Below are 26,200 nucleotides of genomic sequence, written 5' to 3' on the forward strand. Positions count from 1 at the left end.
AATAGAACACAATCTCAGGTAATGTCTCTGTTCTTATGTGTGTTTTCCTTCATTTCTTCAAGTGAATCATGAAACAATCACAGGATCAGCAGGAGAAACCTATGAAGTATATTCAGGTAAAACATGTTTTCATTAGTTCTCCTTCTGGTGATTGGAATTTCTTTGATTTTATTATCAATAAAAACGTTGCCACTTATATTCAAAGTACATCCGAGAAATCGGATCATGAAGTTAGAATGCACATACCTCCTTCAGATACTCTTAGAAAACAGTGTCTCTCCATGAAAGCATGAGAAAAATACTTGTACAGCATCTTATTTGCTTTACCATTGCTTTAATGCACTTTAAAATTTATCTACAGTAATTGGGAACAAAGAAACAAAAATAGACATTTCTTTGTTTTTCATAAATAACTACTCTCCATAGTTGATAAAAATCTCAAAGCATTATTTTAACTTCCCACAAATATAATACATACAATTTTTTTTTTCTGAAATAATAAGGTCAGCAAATTAAGTATCTTGACACTAATATAACCACATACAACTGCTATTCTACTGACTTCCAGGAACAAAACAAAAACAGAAAACTTCTTATCAAGGTGCTCTGGGTTTCCTTTTGCTAGTGTTAGGGATCTGGAATTATAATCATCTGCCAGTAATAATTTTATAGATTCTAGTTGATTGTCTACAAAGAAAATATCGCTGGCTCTGCTTTGTGAGTTCTGGATTTGACATGACACTGACAATACCGCATGGGACAGGTACTATACACACATGGAAATCAGAAAAAGCACTGAATGCCCTGGACTCGCACTACTGACGCAGGATGTGCCTCACTTGGCTCAGTAATAAATTCACCTGCACCAGACCCGAATCAAAAGTCACTAAATCTCTCATATAGATAATATATAGTATTTATATACACACCCACAACACATACACACTATACATACAGTTTGGAACAACATGAAGTAATATTGTCTTCAAATGATGTACCACAGACTGAAATAAATCCTGTAATTATCATCGAGCTGCTAGAAGCTTTTGAGAGTTCTGAGCCAGGTTACTTAGTTACTTTCATCCTGCCTACCCTTCATTCACCCTGCTTTAATGTCTTGGTAGCTTTTTCTTTCAAAACCACCCTCCTCAACCCAGGCGTATTTCTTTCCCAGGATCACTTGATTGGACTTTGGAGGCAAGAAAGGGCATGCAGGGGGAGCAGGAAATCCTCAGCCACTGTACCTCACACCTGCCTAGATTTGTGATGTTCTCTGTCCTGTTGGCCACATTCGGTGTTAGAAAGCAGTTATTCAAAGCTTTGTCCCTCCTACCCCCCTTGGTCTTTCTGTAGAGCACAAAAGTGAAAGAAGCCTCTTTAGCAGGGGTAGCAGTTCATTAAAATATACAACTACATTTCCTAGCTCTGGGGTTCCCATTCTGTACTTGAGACTGCAGGTCACGGATGCTGTTATTAAGGTGCGGTGTGGGATCCATGAGGTTTTCTCCTGGCAGCCGGTGTCAGGATTAGTGCAGCCCTAGCCCAGGAGGAAACGGCCTAATGAATACCAACTTGGAAACAGTGGTGTCAGCACGTTATTTAAGCTTGTACATTGCTCACAATTACACACAACACACACACAGGCTTATCACTGGAAACGACTACGAGAAAACATGACAAAGGTTTGCAAGGATAAACCAATAAGGCACCAAGAATACTTATTTTCAGCCAATTTAGACAACTTCAAAGTGTGAGGTTAATAATAGAAATTAAAATGACTTCCTAAGTCTTATCAACTGATTTACTGAGAGGTTACATACTAGTTCCTTCTAAATCTTTACCCCCTCATCTGTGATGGGAGACGTTGCTTACAATTGAACCACGAAAGGGACAGCCCAAAAGCTGTACATGTGAAACTAAACTGGGCCTTAAATCCTCACTAAAATCACAGAGCTGGCTGTGAAGAAGCTGCTAAACCACCCCACAACCTTCCATTTTATAATTGTTTTCACGAGTATGGATTGTTTGCCTAATAAAAATAAAAATCAGAAGAAAACAGCATATGAGATGGAAATAGGGGGCGACCATAAATAGATGGGCTTCTCTGCCCTGGGTAGCGGGAGGGGTGGCTGAGGTAAGACTTGAGGGAAGCAGGTGGGCGTCATCTTTGAGGGAAGGGAGGGGGAGAGCAGCGGTGAGAACAGAGGCTGAAAACAGAGGCAGCTCTGAGAGTTGGCCTGGACCTAGACCTCCAAATGCATTACCTGTATTGCCTCTCCTTGGCTTAGTATCCTTTGTCTTAACTGTCTTTTTTTTTTTTTTTTTTTAAAGTAAATTGGTTGTTCTTTTTAGGTTTGGTATGTTGCCAAAATGAAAAATAGTTGTTTTAACAGGAAGAATTAAATCACTTCAACCACATCATCCCACAACTTTTAGATACATTCTGCATCATCTTTACACTCCTCCACAAAAAAAAAAAAAAAAAAAAAAAGGAAGAGGAAAAACCCAAATTAGGCACAATGACCTAAGGCAGCAGAATAATCTATGTACTTTCTGGGAAGACATGTTAACTGAGGGAAGAGGTCAAGGTGATCAGAAAAGTTCCTCATTTGAAAAACAAGAGAGGAACTGGCCCTCAGGCAGGGGATCTATTTCAAGGTTCTAAGAAGCTTCTGAACAAGTAGAGGAATTAGATGTGCAAAAAGTTCTGTAGCTCTGTGTACAAGGTTTTGTCGAATATACTGAAATTTTGATTCAGAGGATGAGTGTGTAAGAGCAGTGCATTTTTATAAACGTGAATAGCTTTTGAAAGTCCATGAAAACTATAACACCAGGCTTCTTTCCAGCAGCAAAGTGCTTAAATACACTATGGAAACTATACACTTGTTTACTTAATATCCATAATGTAAAAACTGACCTGGGCTTAAATCTGACTTTTCCAACTTTGGTATAAATGAAGCGCAAATCCCTACACTTGTTGTTTTTCTAGGGAGACATCCTCAAATTTTAATTGTTTTTGCCATTTTAGCTTCTTAAATTTAGTCCCCACTCAGTCCTGGTCACTGGTATTCTGCTGGCCAATGCACTGTCACCCCCTTCCCCAGTAATGGCCTCACACTCTTCTTGAATGAATGGTTAAATAGATTAGGAAAGCAAACAGAATTTTTAACAGTAAAGTATGTATGCGTGGTGTGTGTACGTGTGTATTCATCAATACATAGGCTTTCATATATAAATGAGGGAATGGTTCAACAGATTAGAAAAGCAAACAGAATTCTCTAACAGTGAAGTGTGTGCTCATCACTATATAGGCTTTCTCAGAAGAGGAGGAAGAGAAAAATATATTGAGGTGAGGGGGGGGGGCGAACAGCTTTCCTTTTGCTACACTGATCCATGTTTTAAAAGCTTATGCAAGGGTGTTATGGGTCTCATTTGTTTTCAGAGGCCGCAGAGAGCAGTGTCTCGACGCTTTTGGAATATCTGACTGTAATCTAGTCCAAAGTCCAGGGACACTTATTTTCCCCCATCGCTGCCAGTGTTTGTTCACAGGTAGCCAGCCTCCCTCCCCCCGGGTCAAGCACCTCCTTCAAGGGTGGGTGTGGTTTCTAATCACAGCTCTCCAGGAGAGGAGGAATAAGAAAAGCAAAAAGACTGTTTAACATGATAAAGGAGGTGGGTTGGGGGTGGAGCAGATAAGAGAGGTGTTGGAAATTTACTTAATTACAGGAGGTATATCCATTTTAGTCCTTAAATGTAAAAAGGAGCCCTCTTCAGCACTATCGCTAAGTCCTTCCAGAAGAAGGAAGTGGGTGTATTTTTACCAAAATTTTAACACAAGTTTAAAAAAGTGGGATCACCGAAGCCTATTAAGAACCACCCACTCCTCCGGCACAAAGCCGCCATCTTAACAGTCTAGAATTCAAGTTCAACCAATCACCATCCCTTAGGTTCGCACTCTTCCAAATATTTATTCCGGACACTGCAATGCTACCTCTAACTTATTCAAGCAAAGCTGGCACTGTTAAGAATGAGAATGATTACAAGTACTACAGAGAAGAAACCGAAGCTTGCTAAACGAAGCTAGGACGGACACATTAGAATCTCTAAACATTGCCTAACCTTGTCACTTTCCGGAGGCCCTAACCACATTATGCTCCCCTGCTCCTTGGTGTGACTTAGGGTGTCCCCTAACTTAGGAGCTATAAACAGGGACAAGCAGCTCACCTTAAAGCATCTTGGACACTTTAAGCAGTGGAAGGAGAAACAACCTGGAAAAGCACACGGAACAACTTCCCAGTCACAGCAACTTTCACTGTTCACATTATGTTTAAAGACACAAGTATAGGAAATATATTTTCCCAATTCAGACCACACAGTTCAAAGACACCTGAACCAAGTGGAACTTGATTATAATGCCAACTTTAGGATTGTAAAGCCCCCAAAGCAAAGGTAAAGTTTGTTGCCAAAATGCAACAAAGTTAAAAATTAAGAAAACTACATATAAATTAAAAACAGCGTTCCTCTTGAAAAGGCAGTAAGATAGAACAGACGTGAGCTGAGCCCCTTTGAGAAGTCCTGGGACAGGTACTCGCCTTGAAACGGTCCCTTTCCCCTCTCTCCAAGTTGCCCCGGGAGGGGGCATCAGCACCAAGAAGGTAAACGGAAGTGACCTTGGCAAAGCTACCAAACAAAACAACCTCCCTCCCTCAACTCCCGGCCCCGGTCCCTGTCCCTCGGCCTCGGCCTCCTCCTACACGTGCGACAAGGACACCTGCTTGTGGTAGGCGGCGGCGGCGGCGGCGGCGGCGGCGGGGCCCGGCGGCGCGGTCCTGCCCGTGAGCGCTGCGCTCGCCTCGGCGTAGTCCCCGGCGGCCGTGGCGCCGCCGCTCTTGTGGCCCCGCCGCGGGCGGCAGCAGCAGCGGCTGGTGAAGCGCCGCCACGACTCCACAGTCTTGCCGGACCAAATCCAAACGCCCGACGTGATGCCCACCACAAGGCACATGAAGTACTTGAGCATGAGCACCCAGTACTCGGGCTTGGCGCGCGGCTGGCCGGAGTCCGGGCCGGGGCACGCGCAGGTGAGCGCAGCCTCCCAGCTCTCGCGATAGTGCTGTTCGTACAGGTAGCAGGCCACCACGATGCTGGCTGGCACAGTGTAGAGCAGCGTGAAGATGCCGATGCGGATCATGAGCTTCTCCAGCTTGTCCGTCTTGGTGCCGCCCTCCTTGATGACGCTGCCGATGCGGAAGAGCGACACGAAGCCCGCCAGGAGGAAGAGCGTGCCCACCAGCAGGTAGAGCACCAGCGGGCCCAGCACGAAGCCGCGCAGCGAGTTCAGGTTCTGGTTCCCCACGTAGCAGATGCCGGCCACCGGGTCCCCGTCCACGGAGCTCAGTGCCAGCGCAGTGATGGACTTGACACTGGGGATGAGCCACGCGGCCAGGTGGAAGTACTGCGCATAGCCCGCAGTGGCCTCGTTGCCCCACTTCATGCCAGCCGCCAAGAACCAGGTGAGCGACAGGATGACCCACCAGATGGAGCTGGCCATGCCAAAGAAGTAGACCAAGCAGGAAGACGACAGTGCACAGCGCAGGGCCCGTTGTCTCGTAGTGGATGTGGCTGTGCTCGCGGCTGCAGGCGACGCTGGCATGGCCCACGACCAGGCGCACCAGGAAGCCCAGAGACACGCACAGGTAGCAGGCTGACAGGAAGATGATGGGGCGCTCAGGGTAGCGGAAGCGTTCCATGTCTATTAAGAAGGTGGCCACCGTGGTGGAGGTGGAGATGAAGCACAGTACAGACCACAGGCCGATCCAGAAGGTGGCCAACGTGCGCTCGTCGGGGCTGAAGGACGGCTGGTAGCAGGGCACCGCGCAGTTGGGTACCTGGCCCGTCCTCACCTTGTTGTAAAGCGGGTGCGACTCCTTGAGAATGGGCACGAAGGGCTCGCGGCACTTGCACACCGACGGGCCCCCGGCGGCGCAGTCGCTCCCCGAGGCCGGCGACCCCGGCAGGCCTGAGAGGGTGGGCTTGGCCGGGAAGGGCCTGGGGGGCGCCGTGGTGGCCTCGCTGCGGTTGGAATCCATGCACAGGACCTCGGCGTCGCGGCCCAGCACCGGGAGGCGGTCGCAGCTCATGCGATCCGGCCAGGCAAAGCCATACTGGCGCATGAGCGGCGAGCAGCCGGCCTTGGCGCGCTCGCACACCGAGCGGCAGGGCGGCAGTGGCTTGTGGTAGTCGGGCAGGCAGATGGGCGTGTACATGGAGCACAGGAAGAAACGCAGGGCCGGCGAGCAGTGGATCTCCACCAGCGGCCAGAACTGGTGCACCCCCAGACCCGCCTCGTCCTGCGTGTCGTGGTTGAACTGGTTGGGCATGTGCGTCAGGTTGTAGCCGATGCCGCGGCACATGGGCACTGTGATTTCCTGGCACACCGGGGCCTTGGAGGCGGCCGCCGCCCGGCCCGCCAGCTGCGCTAGGAGCAGCAGCAGCAGCAGCAGCAGCGAAGGCGGCGCGGACGGGTCAGGCCGAGCCATAGCCCCCTCCCTCCCCTCGTCTCCCGCAGCCCGCGCGGGGCCAGCTCAGGCAGGGGAAACCGGGATCCGGGCTTCCCTCTCCGCCGACTTGTGTGGCGCCGGGACTGGCAACCTGTTGGTTTCTTTTTCTTCTAAAGAAATCCGTCCAAAGATAAACTGTTTCGGGAGGGCACTGCCTCCGCAGGGAGCGCTCAGCTCTTCGCTGGATAGGGCTGGGGAGGGACGGTTAGGGCTCCGATTCCAAGGAAAGGACTCTTTAAAAAAGAAGGTGGGGGAGAAGAATTGCAACCACTCCCAATTAGAGGGGCGTCAACGGCACAATCCCCGCAAGCGGTCTCCAAAACTCTTAAGTTAACCTCTCTCCCTCCCCTCCCCTCCACCTCCAGGAACCAAACTACAGACTCCCCGCCCCTCACCCCGCCTCCCTTCTCGCAGGGCCTGCCAGCCTGCACCCCAAGGTCAGAGCGCTCAGCCCCCCGGAAAAGGGCAGAGGACCGGGAAAAGAACGGGGAGAAGGGGAAGGCGCGGGCTCTCACCTCTGAGGATCCTGAGAGAAGCAGATAGTCCGTAGGCAGCCTGGGCCCTCCGTCTCTGGGACACTTCGCTCAGAAACGCGACTCAGAGACAGGCTGGCATCGGGAAAGTTTGGCGATAGGCTGGGTACCCGAGGAGGCAGCACATGGCAGCAGGTGGGGGCGTCTCAGAGAGGGGGTCGCCCCCTGAACGAGGTCGCCGCAGACCGGTCATTCGCCCTCACCTCCTCCGGGGCCCCCCGCATGATCCGGGCGGGGCAGGACGGGGGGCAGGCCGTGTGTTCCACCAGGGTCCGGGAGCCGGACGAAGGGCGAGCGCGCCTGGCAGCACCTGGGCAAGAGGAAGGCGGTGTGCGGCGACCGGGGGATCCCGCCGCCTCACAGCACGGCGAGCAGCCAGCGCTGGCCCCGCCGGGACTGCACGGTGCGCGCCCGCCGCCGCGTCCCGCCCGCCGCTCTTCTCCTCCCCTGCAGGGGGATCCGCGCTCCAGCGGACTCCTGGGGGCGGTGCCGGTTCTCCCGGGACGCGCCGGGCTCCGCTCCTCCCCCGCGCTCTAGCACCCTTTGGCCCACCTCCGGCGGGTATTGAACTGCGCGCGGCGGCGGCGGCGGCGGCGGCGCTGGCCGCAGTGGAGTCACGGCCTCGGGCTGACTGGCCTCTCCCGCCCAGCCTGGGTCACCTGCTTCTAATGCCCGCCGGGAGGCTCCGCCCCGGCCCCGCCCCTTCGCGCTGGGGCTCGGTTGGTGGGCCGCCCCGCCACGCTCTCCGCGCGTCCCCGCCCACTGCCCCGCGGGCTCAGCCTCTCCCCAGGCGCCCTCCGGCCCCGCCTGGAGCTGGCAGCCGAGGAGCGTGGGCCAATCGCCGGCCGGGAAGCTATGGGGGGCGGGGCGAATGCTAATCACGCCTTCTTGAGACCCGGAGCGGGAAACCCTAGCTAGAAGTCCCTCCTGAGTTCTCTGCTGGCGTCCACTGGTGCGGGGCTCACTTTCCCGTAATGTTCTAGCTTATGAACCCTAGCTTCCAGGGCACCTACCGGGTCTCCTATCTGCAGCTAAGCATCCTTAGAGTCCAGCGCTTGTTTAAAAGAACTGCTCAAAGAATCATTCTTAACCGTGGCACCTGTCTCCTCTCTGCGCTGCCCTCACCAGGTGAGCTCAAATTGAGAGAAGTACAAATGCTTACTGAGCCCCTACTGTGTGTCAGACGGCGCGTTAATCGTTCTCATCTTAATACAGGATGTCTCAGATCCTTACAACAATTCTTATAGGTGAAGAAACAGAGTTTAGAAGCATACCAAGGGAACCGAGCTAATGATAGTTCCCCCAAGAAAGCCACAACCTAGATAATCTTGTTCAGCGCGGTATTCCGACCGCCTAGCACAGAGTAGGCTCTCAAATGGCAAACCCGGGATTCGAACCGAGATAGTTGGGACGCGACAGCCACAGTTTTTACCACCTCCTCCCCCCTCCCCCCATATGCGACCGGTTCTCTCCCAGGCTTTAACCTTTACTTTTGCATTTCGTAACAAAATCTTACTGTTGCGACAAGAAAGTGATTTTCTTTCTGTCTTTGGAAGACTCCAGACATGTTAGTCCTTTATCAGTTTATCGGGTTAAAAATCCAGGCAGTTCGAAGTCGCCCGCAGAGAAAAGCAACACTGGCTCCGGGCTCTGTGATGGGCAGGGGCCGGCCCCCCCCCCCCCGGGGGCTACCCGCTGCTTAGCTGCGCACCCGCGCGCCGCCGGGGATCCGGAGCGCACGGAGCTGCGGGAGCCCGCGCGAAGACCTGCTGGGCGCCTCGACCACTGGGACGCACTGTGGCGCTCTCCAGATGGGTTATTATGCTGCAAGTTTTAAATGTCCTAAAGATGCCTCTTTTCTACATGTTCTAATTAGGTTGGAAGACTGAGGTGTTTAACATTCTTGAAATTCATTCACACGCTTACAAAGAGGGTTTGAATTGTTTCCCGCTCCCCCCACCCCTTCCTTCTACTGGAAGAAGGCGGAAAAAAGGCAGGAGGGCCTGAGTTCTTGAGGGACTCAGGACTGCACTTTAGGGCTGAGTCGTTCTTGTGTCCTGGATCCCACTTCCACAGACTGGGAGACAAAATTGCAGAATAGCCCTCTTCCTCCTGCTTATCAACAAGACTTTGTGAGAAATAATGAGGAATACGTGTATTAATCCCAGCCTCAAAGTTAAAAGAAATAAATATAAATCTCTTCACAAACATTAAAACCGTTAATAAATATGTTTAAAATGTACTTTACCTCTTTCATTCCCTGGGATTCTACAGGTGCTTATATTGTTTTGGTGTTTTTGGAACTACTTGGCACTCAGTGTCGGCAAACATCCCAGGGTTGAAAGTAGTGGGAGTTGGAAAGCTATGGAATAGCAATCAAAAAGAAAGGGAAACCCTCAGTGGAAAGTATGCACAGATTGTGACCATGCCAAGAGAGGCTGCCTCATTCTGTGGCCTGTATGCAACATGTGTATTATTGGGGATGGACAAGTGTTGGCTAATAATAAAAATTATTTGAAGTTGGAGAATGTTAATCACTCATGCTGGAATTTAACCAGAATACATGTGTTATTTCACTTGGTTCTGACTCAAAGGATGTTATCTCCTAGTCTGTAAACCTCTCCCTTCTTAATCAACAGGGAGATGTTATTTTTGCTTGGAGATCTCTAATAATAGTAGTAATAATAGCGGGAAAACTTGGCCAAAAGAAACGTATTTTGCATTGTATAGCTTTTTGTATCATTTGAATTTTTGCTTTTCTGCATATAGTATTTCACTTTAAAGGCAGTTTAAAATATGCTGTTTAACATGTATTAGGCAGGGTGCTACATAATTCATTTCACTTAGCTCATTTGATCCTCACAACAATCAGATGGAACTGGCATCATAATGGCTTCCTTGAAGTTACATATTTAGTCCAGGGAAAGGACAGAAATCACAATTTTCTTCTGAGTCATAGTTATTGTTTAACAAACTGGAAAACACTGAATTATTTTTAAAGATGCAATTTTTAAGCAACTAGAACATTGCCAGGCATTCTTAGCTATTAATTCACTCATCTATCCTTCCATCTAGCCATCCATCCATCCATCCATCCAAAACACCAAATTTCTGACTTGAAGACACTACTGTTATATTAAACGTGTTGCTACAAAGTGGACTTCATGAGGTTCAACTTAAATTATTGTCCAAGGTGTACTTATTAATTGATGAAAATACGGAGGATCATGCCAAACATTCCATCTAGTAAGACTGTGACATTTTGAAAGTTTTGAAGTATTGGTTTTGGATTTTGTAATCAGAGAATAGTTATTGTATTTCTAATCTTACTATACTTGTACTGATTATACATATTGAGACACTTGAGAGTTCAATGCTATAGGAATGACTGGACAGGTGTATACTCTTCAGTATCTTGATAATCAAGCCTGGAACAGTGTGCTGCCCATAGATGCCTTTGGTAAATATTTGTGAAATAAATGGATGAATAAATGGCAACTGAGATTAACTTTTTAAACTTTAGCAAGTGGCATTGAATCCTTGGATAAAGCTTACCTTATGAGCTATATACCTCTCTGAGGTTGACCATACCCTGTTAAATGCAGCATGAGTCCAAACCTTGGCTCTTCCTTTACTAGCTGCCACTTTGGACAAGTCACACAACAGCTCCAGGTCCTCTTTCCTCATCTGTAACGTGGAGTTACCCCACAGTGAGGGGTAAATGAATTTATATGGTGACAGAGCTTAAAACCATGTCTAGCACCTCGTAACTCTATTTAAGTCTGTTATTAGTTTCTACTGGGTTCATGCTATTTTTCTGTTTTCCCACTCTATTTTCTTTTGTGTATCACTTTAATAATGGGAAAAAAGTTACATTTTTTAGATGTACAGGCATACCTCAGAGATATTGTGGGTTTGCTTCCAGACCACTGCAATAAAGGAAATATCACAATAAAGTGAGTCACATGGATTTTTTGGTTTTCCAGTAATGTCTATAAAACTTATGTTTACACTATTCTTCAGTCTATTAAGTGTGCAATAGCATTCTGTCTTTAAAAAAAGTACATATTTTAATTTAAAAATACTTTATTTCTAAAAAATGCTAACCATCATCTGACAACTCAGGGTTGTCACAAACCTTCAATTTGTGAAGAAGCAAAGTCTGCAAAGCGCCATCAAATGAGGTATGCCTGGACTTTATGTCTGAGCACACTCCCAGCTGTCACCAGCTATCTCTAGCATTTAGATATTAGCTAGATTTTATGCCAAAGCAGGGATCATTTCACTTGCCCTGGATCAAAGTGCGTACACCTGACATCAGCAACCAGCCCGCAAGTGTGCGAGTGTGCACAGGGCTGGCACAGGACAGACACCCACAAGCCAACTTGAAATCCCTCACAGGTATTTCCAGACTAGCTTTTTCCATGTCCTAGAGCATTTCTGATAACTCCTCTTCTCATCAGATCAGACACCTCTAGATGAGAAACCCAGACACTAATCAGAGGATTAACATGATGAGTCATTTATCCAGGTTCATAATAAGAATGCCTTGTTCACATTATAAGTGGAATCATTCAACTGTAATCTTTAGTCCTCTCCCCTCCTCCACTGTGGTGGAGATGATAGAAAAGTAAGAGCTTCTTTCTTCTTTCCCAGAGGCGATGGAAGCGCTAATCTTTCCCACTCTCAGCCATGGCTCTCAGCTGCACATTACAATCACCTGGGGAGCCTTAAGATCTACTGATGCTTGGGCCCTACTGAATCAGAATCTCTGGTTGACGGACCCAGACATTGTTTCTTGGTTTCGTTTTATTTGTTTATTTTTGTTGCCGTTTTGTTTTTAGCTCTCCAGGTGATCCTGATTTTCAGCTAGGGTCGAGAGCCACTGACATAGATGGTTTTGTTATTTCCTCAGCACAGCCCCAAACTTGGGCCTAGCTGGATCTTCTGCAGAAAAGGGTTAATCACATCATGATGTAAAATGGAACACCTCGGGAGAAAGTATAGAGAAGTACGTTCTAGTCTAACTGCATGTGAGTCTGTTTGGGCTGAAGGAAAGTGTATGTATATGAAGTAAAAAATATGTAACAGAATTGTGGTACAGGGATGGCACAGTCGACAACAATGGTGGCCGTAACAGTAACTGATGGGTATTGGGCATTTCCCATGTGCGTGCACTGTGCTAAGCATTTTACATATATAATCTCTTTTACCCCCAAGCATCCTGTGAGGTTGATATTATCAACCCCATTTTATAGATTAAGAATCTGAGGTTCAGAAAGTAACTTGCTACACAACGGCACACACCTTCCAACTTGGGTTTTCCTCGCTCCAAAGGCTATGCTGCCATTGATGGCAGGCCTCGTTGTAGGCCCAGCAGTAGAGGGTCCTGAAAACCACCAGATGGTAACTCTTGAGATAAGCAACTTCCCTTGTTCCTTATCATCCTTTTCCTGGGGACCAGGTCAAATTTTCAATTCTGGTGTGGCCTCTTGTGTGGGGGACGAAAGTACGGAAAAGCTGAGGGCTCTGGATTCATCTAGAATCCAGTATAAGTCTAGAGCCACTTGTTCTTTGGGCTTTGCAGACCAGGCATGAGGTGGGGCACCCTTTAGACTAGATTTCAGGACCTGTCTGGTATCTTGGCAGAGGGAGCTTCAGTTCGGTAAATATTGATGCTGCACATGCTGTGAGCCAAACACTGGTGCCAGGGGTGCAAAGATGAAGAGGCATGGGCTTACCAGGCAGGACGTGGTGGGAGCACAGAGGAAGCACCTGGCCCAACCTGGTGGCTCAGGGAAGACCCAGGCTGTGCCTGGAAGGCTGAATATGAATTAGGTGATCTATGAGTCAGGGTTTAGTACAGGAAGAAACCACTCTAGGTGTTTCAAACAGAGAAATATTTAATACTGAGAATCAAACAGAGGCTTACAAAATTGATGAGCTGGAGGGGCAGAAGTCAGGGGGGTACCCCTGGGCTACTGAGTTCATGGGCCTACCACAGTAGCTATGTTCCAGAAGTTGGGATGGTGCTGCAGCAAGGGCTCTTCACACCCATGAAACTGGTGACTAGACACTGAAACAGGACATTGAGTCCAACAGCATTAAATGCCTCTTAACATTATTGCTCAAACCTTGCTGGCCAACAGCAACAGCAACAGAATGATGCCTTCTCCTTGCATCTGCCTCCAAATCTTACACAAGTGCACCTGATTGACTGAACTTATTTCAGATCAAGACCCTAGCTGCAAGGGAGTCTGAAAAAAGTAGTTTTGCAGTTCGCCACCTCTTCAAGCAAATTACTAGAAGGATAGAATGGACGCTGGAGAGGCAATCACTAGTATCCACTATAGGTAAAGAAACTGAGAAGGACTTCCTAGACAGAGGAATCAGCACAAGTAACGGGCACAAGGCCATGAAAGAGCACGATTCAAGTGGTGAACAGCTGGGCATGGCTATGCTATCAGAAGCATCTGAATCAAGGTTTTTACCTGAAAGTGCACTCACGTCTAATCAACATATTTTTGATTAATTAGATTCGTATGTACACTGTACACATGACACTCTTTCCTATTGATACAGCGCTTGATTTATTCAACTGACTACTAGTGCAGAGGAGAAAGGAAAGGAGCAAAAAGCATGAAAAAGAATAAATAAAATTGTTAGGTAATAGTCATCCACAAAGAAAACAGAACATTAACCTTCCCCAAGCCTAATGTTGCAAACACTGTTGATTATGTGCCGAGGAGTCATCTCCCCTTTTTCCTTCCTAACAAAACCCCCGTTATTTGTTTTGTTCTGTTTTGTTGGGGAATCCACCCTTTTCTGCATAGCCCTGTGCTTCAGGAGAGGCAGGAGCTTCAGGTCAAGCCCCAAGGAGTAACACGTGATTAGTCCAACCGCTCGTGTTTCTCCCTTTCTTCTTATCAGCGTTTAGGTTACATACATGCATGGGACACAGTTCTAGCCAATAAGGCGTGGTGTGGGGGCCAGTGTGAGGTAAGTCTGTCAGGGGCTTATGGGAAAGATCTTACTCCAAAGGAGAAGTAGTCCTCTCCCCTGCTGGGTATTGTTTTGTCTGCCTGTGATGCCTACCACTGTGGGCACCATCTTGCAACCACAAAGGAGCTAAGTTGACCCAGTGAAGAAGGATGGCATTGAGGCTGCCTGAACTGTTGGCCTCCAGACTTGTTGTTATGTGATACGATACGCTGCTTAGTTTTTAATACATTTGAGTCCCTGTTTTCTTTCACTTGCAACCAAGAACATTGTAACTACTACATGCAGTCTGTACACTTAGGATGAGATCTGCCCACTTAAACTTGGCTAATGAAGTCTCTGGAGGAGATTTAAGGAGAAAAATTTATTCCCTTTTTTTTCCACCAGAAAAATCGTTGTTTATCCTTCAAGAGCATTCAAGACCCACTCAAATGTCATTTCTGTCAAGCTGAGTGCTTTGTTATTGCCTGTACTCCCACAGCCCTCCCACTACTTCTCTATTACAGCACTTTACTCATATACTCTTTCAGCAAATATTTATTGAGTGCCTATTTTGGGCTTGGTAGTGTTTTAGGCACAGGGGTTACAGTAGGAAACTAAATGCATGGAGATTCCAATCTAGTAGAAGACAGACAATGAATGAAAAAATTTTAATGTGATGACTCTTATCAAAGGGAAAAAAAAAGAATTCTTGTAAAAGAGGGGGAAATAACTACCTTGAAATTTATTTTATTGTACTGTGATTCTCTGTTCATATGTCAGTTTTTTCCACTAGATTGTGTGTTCTTGTAACCTCACATCACCCACCACTTCCCTGGGGGATTGCATTTTCCAAAGATGGCTGCGAAAACCTCTCCCATCCCACAGGTTTTTCTGCAATGTGATCTTGCCATTCCCCATAGGGGAGGGATGTAGGAGGTCCTAAGTCTCCTCCTCTTGAATCTCAGTGGGCTTGTGACGGTTTTGACCCATGGACTGTGTTGGAAGTGATGCTCTAAAACTTCCATGGATAGGTCATAAAAGGCCGTGTAGTTTCTACCTGGGTCTCTTGGGACACTTGTTTTTTGGAAGTGCTTTTTCTTGGGACACTCCCTCTTGACACCTACATATAGATGCTCCACTTGACAGTCCCAGCTGAGTGAGCCTTCAAGTCATCCCAGGTTAGGTAAAGAAGCTTCCAGATGATTCCAGCCCCCAACCTCAAGTCATTCCTAGTTGTTCAAGTCTTCCCAACTGAGGCCCCAGATGTCATGAATCAGAGACAAGCCATCCCTGCTGTGCCCTCTCCAAATTCCTGATCCACCGTATCCATGTGCATAATAAAATGCCTGTTGGTTCACACCACTACTTTGGAGTGGTTTGTTACACAGCAGTAATGACTGGAACCCCCCAGATCTGCCTTTCTGTGAAATTTTAATCCAGTCGACAACTTGTTTTCTTTTCACCTGACCCAGTTGGTGATCAGCTTACGCACTGAAGCTTGAGAACTTTCATCCATCTTACTTTCATCCCATTGAGTGTCGCTGTTGATGATATGCATGTGAAATGTCTAATCTTTTAAAACACAAATCTTCACCATTGATCTTAATATCCTGCTGCAGTGAGTTCCCCAGTTCAATTGTGTGTAGTGGGAAAAAAGTGCCTCCTTCTATCCATTTTAAACATGCTTCCTTTTCATCTCATCTTGTCCTCTTGCTCTTCCCCAAGTAAAGTGATTTCCATTTTGTGGGTACCTAGACACAGAGAACTGAGTTGAGACAATAATCTTTCTTTGGTTACCCAGAAGGCCTCGGGCGTGCTGCGACGGGGAGCAGTGGATTTTAGCTGGTGACTTAAAGGTGGTGGCACACGGTATTCTAATTAGTCACAAGTTTAGTTCCAAGCTTTCAAAAAATAGTCTAGATTCTGCAAGACACAGTAGGTGTCCTCTTGTGGTGCTGGGAAGTAGAGCACAGTAGAGAGGGAAGAGCATTGGCCAGTACATAGGCAATCCGGATTCAAGTCTCATCTTGTGAGCCAGCTGTGTGCCCTTGGGCATAACACTTAGCCTCTCTGGACCTCATTCTCCTCAACTATAGAGTGAAGAGATTCAACCAGAGGGTTCTGGAGCACCCTTTTGCCTCTAACTTTGTATGAATTCTATGTATTTGCCAGTCATTTTGAAACATCTACTACATAAATCCACGGGAAGAAAAAGTTTGTATTCTAAACAGTTTGCCATTTTAGCTTCAAAGTGGAGTTGGAGAGAACCACCACTCCCCCCTAAAAAATTTTCTAGTTTTTAGAAAACTAATGTTATCATTTTCCAAAAACACAATCCAAATTAGGCTTCAATTACCAAAAATATATCCTGCTGTGACTGTTAAGTGACAGGTCTTGCAACCTGAGTCCTTTTAGTTTGGGGGTGCACCCCAGGGCTCCCATCAGCCTTGCTTTCATGAGCCTATCAATTCTCACGGTGCCATTGCTCGATGTTTGCATGGGGACAACTCCATTCTAAGTGATGAGAGTGAATGGATGGGGTGAACTGCTGCTGCATATGGCCACCTTGGGGAGGAGAAAGAATATTGTCCCAGTGAGCAGTGCAGTAGGAACTATTCAAGTGAATCTCTAGAAATCTGAAATCTCTTCCCAATTCTTTCTCTCCCTACAGAAGAAAAAAGGCAGTTACCACGTGGGACTTGGGGAAAGCATTCAGTCTCACTCAACCTGGACTCATTTCACTAATTTTCTGGTCTGCTTAATATTTCTTCAACAGTTGTGATTCTTAGAACTTCGTGGGCTCTAACCCACTTCTTAAGCTCTGCATCCTGTTTTGTCTTACTGAATTTTCTCTTTCCAATCCCAGGTGGGTGGGGGAAATGCTTCTCATCTCTGATTTTAAAATTCATTACAGAATCTCCACTATTGAAGTGCTACCATGCATTGAGAGGACAGATTGCTTTCACTGTTGGCTTAACAAACTCTATCAACAGCAACAAGTAGCATGACGAGGTTCTACTCAACAGAAACTTACTTGTAAGGTTAAGAAAACCCCTGCGGTCCTTAGACAAAACTTCAGAACAGCAGTAAAAGTAATAAAAAATATATCTAGTGTTTAGAAGAGCTTTTTGAAAATATTCTAAAGAAGAACCCTCCCACCCACACTTTCCTTAATAAGATATCTCATATGTGATCACACATATCCACTTCCTTATCATCAGTATCATATGCGAGGATGTTTTGACGTTTTTGTTAAGGCTTTCAAGGAAGGCTTGAAAACAACACAGCAGCATCTATAATGCATAATACTGTCAGTTGTATCGATGGGAAAACTGAAGATCATGTAGGATGAATCACTTGGTTATTATTTGCTTATTTAAGTTATTTGGGTAAAACAAGTCAGAAGTGTCGCTTGTTTCTTAGAGCGGTGCTACCCCTGCGAGGCTGCCTTCGTGTGCTCAGTGACTCCTTGATTGTAGCTAAAAGGGGGACCCAGGGTTCCACACACCACATTCTGTTCCCCCTTCTGTCATTCCTGCTCACACTCTAGCGGGGGGATGAGTTTGAAGGCTTGTTGTCTTCAAAACCCTTCTGTCTATGTGGGCTATGCTGCATCATTGCTTGTTGCCCAAAGGCGCTCTGCAAAGATAATTTACTGCCTAAGAAAGTGGTATATACAGAACTGGTCAAGCCATGGGTTGCACTTTTTACAAAATTAATAAACAATTTTTTAAAGCAGTTTTAGGTTTACAGAAAATTGAGCAGATAGGGCTTCCCTGGTGGTGCAGTGGTTAACAATCCTCCTGCCAATGCAGGGGACACGGGTTTGATCCCTGGTCTGGGAAGATCCCACATGCCACAGAGCAACTAAGCCCATGTGCCACAACTACTGAGCTTGCGCTCTAGAGCCCGTGAGCCACAACTACTGAGCCCGCGTGCCACAACTACTGAAGCCTGTGCGCCTAGAGCCTGTGCTCCACAACAAGAGAAGCCACCACAATGAGAAGCCTGTGCACCATAACAAAGAGTGGCCCCGCTCACCACAACTAGAGAAAGCCCGCGTGCAGCAACGAAGACCCAACACAGCCAAAACTAAAGAAATAAAGAAATAAAGTAAAATAAAATTAAAAAAAAGAAAATTGAGCAGATAGTACAGAGAGTTTCCATATATCCTCTCCTTTTCCCACTCACAGTTTCTCCTTAGTGCGGTTCTTAGTTCTCTCTTAGTTCTCTTGCCTTAGTGCAGTTACAATTTATTACAATTGATGAACCAATATTCATATACCATTACTAACTAAAGTCCATAGTTTGCATTAGGATTCGCTCTTTGTGTTATACAGTTCTGTAGGTTTTGACAAATAATGTCATGTATCCATCAATACGGTATCCTACAGAATAGTTTCACTGCCTTCAATATCTCCTGTGTTTCACCTAATCATCACTTCCTCACCCCGCCTTGACCCTTGACCCCTGACTATCACATCTTTTTACTTTCTTTCCCAGAATGTCATATAGTTGGAGTCATTCAGTATGCAGCCTTTTCAGATTGGCTTCTTTTATTTAGCAATATGCACTTAAGGTTCCTTCGTGTCTTTTCATGGCTTGATAACTCATTTCTTTTTTTTTTTTAATATCCTCTTTTTTTTAGAAGAAGAAATTACAAATAACAAAACATTAGCAAAATGAGTAGAAAGTACAGCGACTTCTCATATACTCCCCCTGCCCTCACACATGCACAGCCTTCCCCATCATCAACATCCCACACCAGAGTGGTACATTTGTTACAATCAATGGACCTACATTGACACATCGTTATCACCAATGACCGTGGATTGTATTAGGTTCCGCTGTTGGTACTGTATTCTATGGGTTGTTTTTTTTGTAATTAATTAATTTATTTATTTATGGCTGTGTTGGGTCTTCGTTTCTGTGCGAGGGCTTTCTCTAGTTGTGGCAAGCGGGGGCCACTCTTCATCGCGGTGCGCGGGCCTCTCACTATCGCGGCCTCTCTTGTTGCGGAGCACAGGCTCCAGACACGCAGGCTCAGTAATTGTGGCTCACGGGCCCAGTTGCTCCGCGGCATGTGGGATCTTCCCAGACCAGGGCTCAAACCCGTGTCCCCTGCATTAGCAGGCAGATTCTCAACCACTGCGCCACCAGGGAAGCCCTGGGTTTCTTTTTTGCTTCTTCTGTTTTTTTTTTTTTTTTTTTACAAAACAGCAGCAGGAAAGAAAAATGCAGGAGGCAGATGAGCCAGGCACCGGGGTTCAGATCAGAAGGGAGCAGGGAGACCAAGCTGTTACTGCAGGCTGGCCCCGGGACTCTGTCCCAGCATCCTGGGAGCACGGCAACAAGCCCTAGAAGGAGCAGAGAGTGGGTGAGGAGATGGCTGTCCCAGCTCGGTGGCGGCACCGCTCCTTGGGCGGCCACCCTGGCGGTCAGCCAGGTTGGGAGCACTTGAGGCTCCTGTGTTTGGAGGCCTGGTCTCCAAAGCACGGACCCACAGGGGCCAGGCAGAGGGAGGAGGTAGGAAGGGCCGGCACAGAAGGGCTGTGAGTTCTATCTGGGTCCCCCGGGACCACGGGGCCCAGGTGGGCAGGGGCAGTCAGGACGCTTCCCTGCCTGTCAGACAATCAGCTTCTTCAGGAAGGCCTCCAGCTGGTCCTCATCCTTGATGCCCACAAACTTGTCCACCACATCCCCATTCTTGATGGCCAGCACGGTGGGTACAGCTGATACCTCATACTCTATGGCGAGGTCTGTGTGGTCATCAATATCCGCCTTGGCCATCACCACCTTTCCATGCTGCTTGGCCACCACCTTCTCTAACCTTGGCCCCAGGATCTTGCAGGGACCACATCACTGTGCATGGAAATCCACAACCACTGGTGTCTCACTGTTGACAACTCAGTCTTGAAAGTCTGGTCCATCCTGGATGTTAAAGGTCATTGTACAGACTCTGGTGGTGTATATTGACTGGGCTTGGCTGGGTGTTACTGTCAGGTTATTAGGACTGCGCTGTGGGGTCTGCAGGGCCCTGGAGGCAAGGGGCGCCCACTGACTCTGAGAGGGCTTCCTGCAGATTATGGAGGCCAGGAACCTCCCCAGGAGAAGTCGCTAAGCCATCTCCCTGCAGCGAGAGCAGAGGGGTGCACAGCGCGGCCCTCCCCACCGGTCAAGGGCACTTCTGTTCCCTATTCATTTCTTTACTCACTGCCTGCCATCCAGCTTGCACACATCCCCAGTCACCCAGTTGCCGCAGCCAATGGTATTTGTAGCTTTCCTGCCCCACGGACAACACTGGACAATTGCGAATGGAGCATCTACTGGCCAGGTACTGTGCTAGGTGCTCTGCTCCAGAAATGAGAAGCAGATGTGATCCCTACCCTCATGGGACTCACGTGATCAGTCATTCCTAATTAATACTCAGGTCCCTTGATTGCCACTGCTCCCTTTGGCAGGTTTACTTAAATGCCACTTAAATCTCCCTATTTTTGAAGACCTCTTCTTTCCTTCCCTTCCTTCTCTTCCTTCCTTCTTGCTTTCCTTCTTCCCCTCCTTCCTTCCTTCTTTCCTTCCTTCCTTTCTTCCTTTCCTTATTATACATGTCTTCTCAAGGCAATCACTTCTATACCTACAGCTTCAATTACTTTGTGTATACTCTAATGACAACACAATTTTAAATGTTGTTTTCATTTACCAGTTTTTTTTTTTTTTTGGTTTATTCCTAGGTATTTTATTCTTTTTGTTGCAATGGTAAATGGGAGTGTTTCCATAATTTCTCTTTCAGATTTTTCATCATTAGTGTATAGGAATGCAAGAGATTTCTGGGCATTCATTTTGTATCCTGCAACGTTACCATATTCATTAATTAGCTCTAGCAGTTTTCTGGTGGCAGTTTTAGGATTCTCTATGTATAGCATCATGTCTTCCGCAAACAGTGACAGTTTTACTTCTTCTTTTCCAATTTGTATTCCTTTTATTTCTTTTTCTTCTCTGATTGCCGTGGCTAGGACTTCCAGAACTATGTTGAATAATAGTGGTGAGAGCGGACATCCTTGTCTCATTCCTGATCTTAGAGGAAATGCTTTCAGTTTTTCACCATTGAGAATCATGTTTGCTGTGGCTTTGTCATATATGGCCTTTATTATGTTGAGGTAGGTTCCCTCTACGCCCACTTTCTGGAGAGTTTTTATCATAAATGGGTGTTGAATTTTGTCAAAAGCTTTTTCTGCATCTATTAAGATGATCATATGGTTTTTATTCTTCAATTTGTTAATGTGGTGTATCACACTGATTGATTTGCGTATATTGAAGAATCCTTGCATCCCTGGGATAAATCCCACTTGATCGTGGTGTATGATCCTTTTAATGTGTTGTTGGATTCTGTTTCCTAGTATTTTGTTGAGGATTTTTGCATCTACATTCATCAGTGATATTGGTCTGTAATTTTCTTTTTTTGTAGTGTCTTTGTCTGGTTTTGGTATCAGGGTGATGGTGGCCTCATAGAACGAGTTTGGGAGTGTTCCTTCCTCTGCAATTTTTTGGAAGAGTTTGAGAAGGATGGGTATTAGCTCTTCTCTAAATGTTTGATAGAATTCACCTGTGAAGCCATCTGGTCCTGGACTTTTGTTTGTTGGAAGATTTTTAATCACCATTTCAATTTCATTACTTGTGATTGGTCTGTTCATATTTTCTGTTTCTTCCTGGTTCAGTCTTGGAAGGTTATACCTTTCTAAAAATGTGTCCATTTCTTCCAAGTTGTCCATTTTATTGGCATAAAGTTGCTTGTAGTAGTCTCTTAGGATGCTTTGTATTTCTGCGGTGTCTGTTGTAACTTCTCCTTTTTCATTTCTGATTTTATTGATTTGAGTCCTCTCCCTCTTTTTCTTGATGAGTCTGGCTAATGGCTTATCAATTTTGTTTATCTTCTCAAAGAACCAGCTTTTAGTTTTATTGATCTTTGCTATTGTTTTCTTTGTTTCTATTTCATTTATTTCTGCTCTGATCTTTATGATTTCTTTCCTTCTGCTGACTTTGGGTTTTGTTTGTTCTTCTTTCTCTAGTTTCTTTAGGCGTAAGGTTAGATTGTTTACTTGAGATTTTTCTTGTTTCTTTAGGTAGGCTTGTATAGCTATAAACTTCCCTCTTAGAACTGCTTTCGCTGCATCCCATAGGCTTTGGGTCGTCGTGTTTTTATTGTCATTTGTCTCTAGGTATTTTTTAATTTCCTCTTTGATTTCTTCAGTGATCTCTTGGTTATTTAGTAACGTATTGTTTAGCCTCCATGTGTTTGTCTTTTTTACGTTTTTTTCCCTGTAATTCATTTCTAATCGCATAGCGTTGTGGTCAGAAAAGATGCTTGATATGATTTCAATTTTTTTAAATTTACTGAGGCTTGATTTGTGACCCAAATTGTGATCTATCCTGGAGAATGTTCCATGCGCACTTGAGAAGAACGTGTAATCTGCTGTTTTTGGATGGAATGTCCTATATATATCAATTAAATCTATCTGGTCTATTGTGTCATTTAAAGCTTCTGTTTCCTTATTTATTTTCATTTTGGATGATTTGTCCATTGGTGTCAGTGAGGTGTTAAAGTCCCCCACTATGATTGTGTTACTGTCGATTTCCTCTTTTATAGCTGTTAGCAGTTGCCTTATGTATTGAGGTGCTCCTGTGTTGGGTGCATATATATTTATAATTGTTATATCTTCTTCTTGGATTGATTCCTGGATCATTATGTAGTGTCCTTCCTTGTCTCTTGTAACATTCTTTATTTTAAAGTCTATTTTATCTGATATGAGTATAGCTACTCCAGCTTTCTTTTGATTTCCATTCGCATGGAATATCTTTTTCCATCCCCTCACTTTCAGTCTGTATGTGTCCCTAGGTCTGAAGTGGGTCTCTTGTAGACAGCATATATGTGGGTCTTGTTTTTGTATCCATTCAGCGAGCTTGTGTCTTTTGGTTGGAGCATTTAATCCATTTACATTTAAGGTAATTATCGCTATGTATGTTCCTATTACCATTTTCTTACTTGTTTTGGGTTTGTTTTTGTAGGTCTTTTCCTTCTCTTGTGTTTCCCACTTAGAGAAGTTCCTTTAGCATTTGTTGTATAGCTGGTTTGGTGGTGCTGAATTCTCTTAGCTTTTGCTTGTCTGTAAAGCTTTTGATTTCTCCATCAAATCTGAATGAGATCTTTGCCAGGTAGAGTAATCTTGGTTGTAGGCTCTTCCCTTTCATCATTTTAAATATATCGTGCCACTCCCTTCTGGCTTGTAGAGTTTCTGCCGAGAAATCAGCTGCTAACCTTATGGGAGTTCCCTTGTATGTTATTTGTTGTTTTTCCCTTGCTGCTTTCCATACTTTTTCTTTGTCTTTAATTTTTGCCAATTTGATTACTGTGTGTCTCGGCGTGTTTCTCCTTGGGTTTATCCTGTATGGGACTCTTTGTGCTTCCTGGACTTGGGTGGCTATTTCCTTTCCCATGTTAGGGAAGTTTTCAACTATAATCTCTTCGAATATTTTCTTGGGTCCTTTCTCTCTTCTCCTTCTGGGACCCCTGTAATGCGAATGTTGTTACGTTTAATGTTGTCCCAGAGGTCTCTTAGGCTGTCGTCATTTCTTTTCATTCTTTTTTCTTTATTCTGTTCTGTGGCAGTGAATCCCACCATTCTGTCTTCCAGGTCACTTATCCGTTCTTCTGCCTCAGTTATTCTGCTATTGATTCCTTCTAGTGTAGTTTTCATTTCAGTTGCTGTATTGGTCATCTCTGTTTGTTTGTTCTTTAATTCTTCTAGGTCTTTGTTAAACATTTCTTGCATCTTCTGATCTTTGCCTCCATTCTTTTTCCAAGGTCCTGGATCATCTTCACTGTCATTATTCTGAATTCTTTTTCTGGAAACCACTTCATTTAGTTGTTTTTCTGGGGTTTTATCTTGTTCCTTCATCTGGTACAGAGTCCTCTGCCTTTTCATTTTGTCTGTCTTCTGTGATTGTGGTTTTAGTTCCTCAAGCTGCAGGATTGTAGTTCTTCTTGCTTCTGCTATCTGCCCTCTGATGGATGAGGCTATCTAAGAGGCTTGTGCAAGTTTCCTGATGGGAGGGACTGGTGGTGGGTAGACCTGGCTGTTGCTCTGGTGGGCAGAGCTCAGTAAAACTTTATTCCGCTTGTCTGCTGATGGGTGGGGCTGGGTTCCCTCCCTGTTGGTTGTTTGGCCTGAGGCGACCAACACTGGAGCCTACCCGGGCTCTTTGGTGGGGCTAATGGCGGACTCTGGGAGGGCTCATGCCAAGGAGTACATCCTAGAACTTTTCTGCCAGTGTCCTTGTCCCTTGGTGAGCCAAATCCACCGCCTGCCTCTGCAGGAGATCCTCCAACACTAGCAGGTAGGTCTGGTTCAGTCTCCTGTGGGGTCAATGCTTCTTCCCCTGGGTCCCAATACGCACACTACTTTGTGTGTGCCCTCCAAGAGTGAAGTCTCTGGGACTTCCCTGGTGGCGCAGCAGTTAATTATCCGCCTGCCAATGCAGGGGACACGGGTTCCATCCCTGGTCTGGGAAGATCCCACATGCCACGGAGCAACCAAGCCCATGTGCCTCAACTACTGAACCTGCGCTCTAGAGCCCACGAGCCACAACTACTGAGCCCACGTGCCACCACTACTGAAGCCCGCGCCTACAGCCCACGCTCCCACGTGCCACAACTACTGAAGCCCGCGCCTACAGCCCATGCTCTACAACAAGAGACGCCACCGCAATGAGAAGCCTGCGCACTGCATCGAAGAGTAGCCCCCTCTCGCCACAACTAGAGAAAGCCTGCCTGCAGCAACGAAGACCCAACGCAGCCAAAAATAATTAACTAGATAAATTTATAAAGAAAGAAAAAAGAGCGAAGTGTCCGTTTCCCCCAGTCCTGTCAAAGTCCTGCAATCAAATCCTGCTAGCCTTCAGAGTACTTCTCTAGGAATTCCTCCTCCCGTTGCCAGACCCCCAGGTTGGGAAGCCTGATGTGGGGTTCAGAACCTTCACTCCAGTGGGTGGACTTCTGTGGTATAATTGTTCTCCAGTTTGTGAGTCACCCCCCCCATCAGTTATGCGATTTGATTTTATTGTGATTGCGCCTCTCCTACCGTCTCATTGCAGCTTCTCCTTTGTCTTTGGATGTGGGGTATCTTTTTTGGTGAGTTCCAGTGTCTTCCTGGCGATGACTGTCAGGAAGCAGGGTGACTTCTGATGGGGGAATTAGACATGCTTCCTGCAGAAAGTGACAAGTAGGCTGAGCCCTGGAGGATGGGAGGCTTTCACTCCAGCTGTAGCCTGGGATGGGTATAGGGTGTCTGGAAGAGGGAAAGAACAGAAAAGTCAAATTTATTCCATTGCAAATGAAAATAGCATGCTTTTCTTGATTTTTTTTTGTTTTTTTTTTTGTTTTGAGAAAATGATACCAAATGTATTGACTTCACAGAGCAGCATGACACCTTTTCAGGGCAGGTGCCCCTTGCCATCTGGAGCATAACAGAGCTCCAGACTCTCGTCCATCCACCTCTGCATTCTCAGAAAATCAGACTTCTCGGGAAAAGCAGGAAGAGGCCAGACAGGGGCTGCTCTCTTCTCTGATCCCAGCTCCAGGGAACCCCTCCCACTGTGGCAGCAGCAGGGGGTGCAGGGAGAGGCCAGTGCCATGCTCCCATGGGTGTGCTTTGTGTCTCCAGGCATGGCATCTGCAGCCGTGATTGGAGGAGGTGAGTCAGCCTGGCATCATCTCTCCTCCCAAACAATAATGCTGAGCCTCAGATACCCTTTAACTGGGCTCTTGATTCTTGAGTCTCTGGTTCCATACCCCAACCAGGTGGCCCACTGGTCACTTAGGGCTTAGCTTTCATACCCCTTAATCTCTTTACTTCCTTCGCTGCCACCCCAAAGCGCTCTTCTTGGGGCGCTGGCTGAGCTCACTCCTGCACACCTTGCTCGTGTTAGAACTGCTGGTCCCCACTGGCCCCAAGGATTGCGGTCCTGGCTGCCATGGCTGCTGCAGACCGAGAGCTCCGCCAGGGAGTTCCAGGGACTCTCAGTGTTGGGGAGCCAGGCAACTCTGGTCCAGTGTTGTGAGGGGCTCCAGCCACA

At 46.4% G+C, this 26,200-nt stretch overlaps 3 protein-coding genes and 1 pseudogene across 3 annotated transcripts in view; 1 reads left to right on the forward strand and 3 right to left on the reverse strand.

Moving 5' to 3' along the window:
- Positions 1 to 227: 227 nt before the first annotated feature.
- On the reverse strand, positions 228 to 25,286 carry LOC132359951 (frizzled-5-like). The gene is given in 4 exon segments (XM_059914886.1): positions 228 to 5,566; positions 5,568 to 6,790; positions 7,073 to 7,400; positions 25,207 to 25,286. Coding segments are annotated over 2 exon segments (1,785 nt in total). The 5' UTR covers positions 6,537 to 6,790; positions 7,073 to 7,400; positions 25,207 to 25,286; the 3' UTR covers positions 228 to 4,750.
- LOC132359950 (ATP-dependent RNA helicase DDX24-like) overlaps positions 12,976 to 26,200 on the reverse strand; it is a 49,339-nt gene continuing 36,114 nt past the window's right edge. The window contains 2 exon segments of the mRNA XM_059914885.1: positions 12,976 to 15,822; positions 25,207 to 25,413. Coding sequence (XP_059770868.1) covers positions 25,378 to 25,413 — 36 coding nt within the window. The 3' untranslated portion in view covers positions 12,976 to 15,822; positions 25,207 to 25,377.
- LOC132359958 (thioredoxin, mitochondrial-like) lies at positions 19,435 to 20,212 on the reverse strand (annotated as a pseudogene).
- LOC132359955 (interferon alpha-inducible protein 27-like protein 2A) overlaps positions 25,524 to 26,200 on the forward strand; it is a 68,852-nt gene continuing 68,175 nt past the window's right edge. The window contains exon 1 of the mRNA XM_059914916.1: positions 25,524 to 25,818. Within this exon, the coding sequence (XP_059770899.1) occupies positions 25,758 to 25,818 (61 nt within the window). The 5' untranslated portion in view covers positions 25,524 to 25,757. The remainder of the gene's footprint in view (positions 25,819 to 26,200) is intronic.

This window comes from Balaenoptera ricei, chromosome 2 (genome assembly GCF_028023285.1).
Source record: "Balaenoptera ricei isolate mBalRic1 chromosome 2, mBalRic1.hap2, whole genome shotgun sequence".
Lineage (NCBI taxonomy): Eukaryota > Metazoa > Chordata > Mammalia > Artiodactyla > Balaenopteridae > Balaenoptera > Balaenoptera ricei.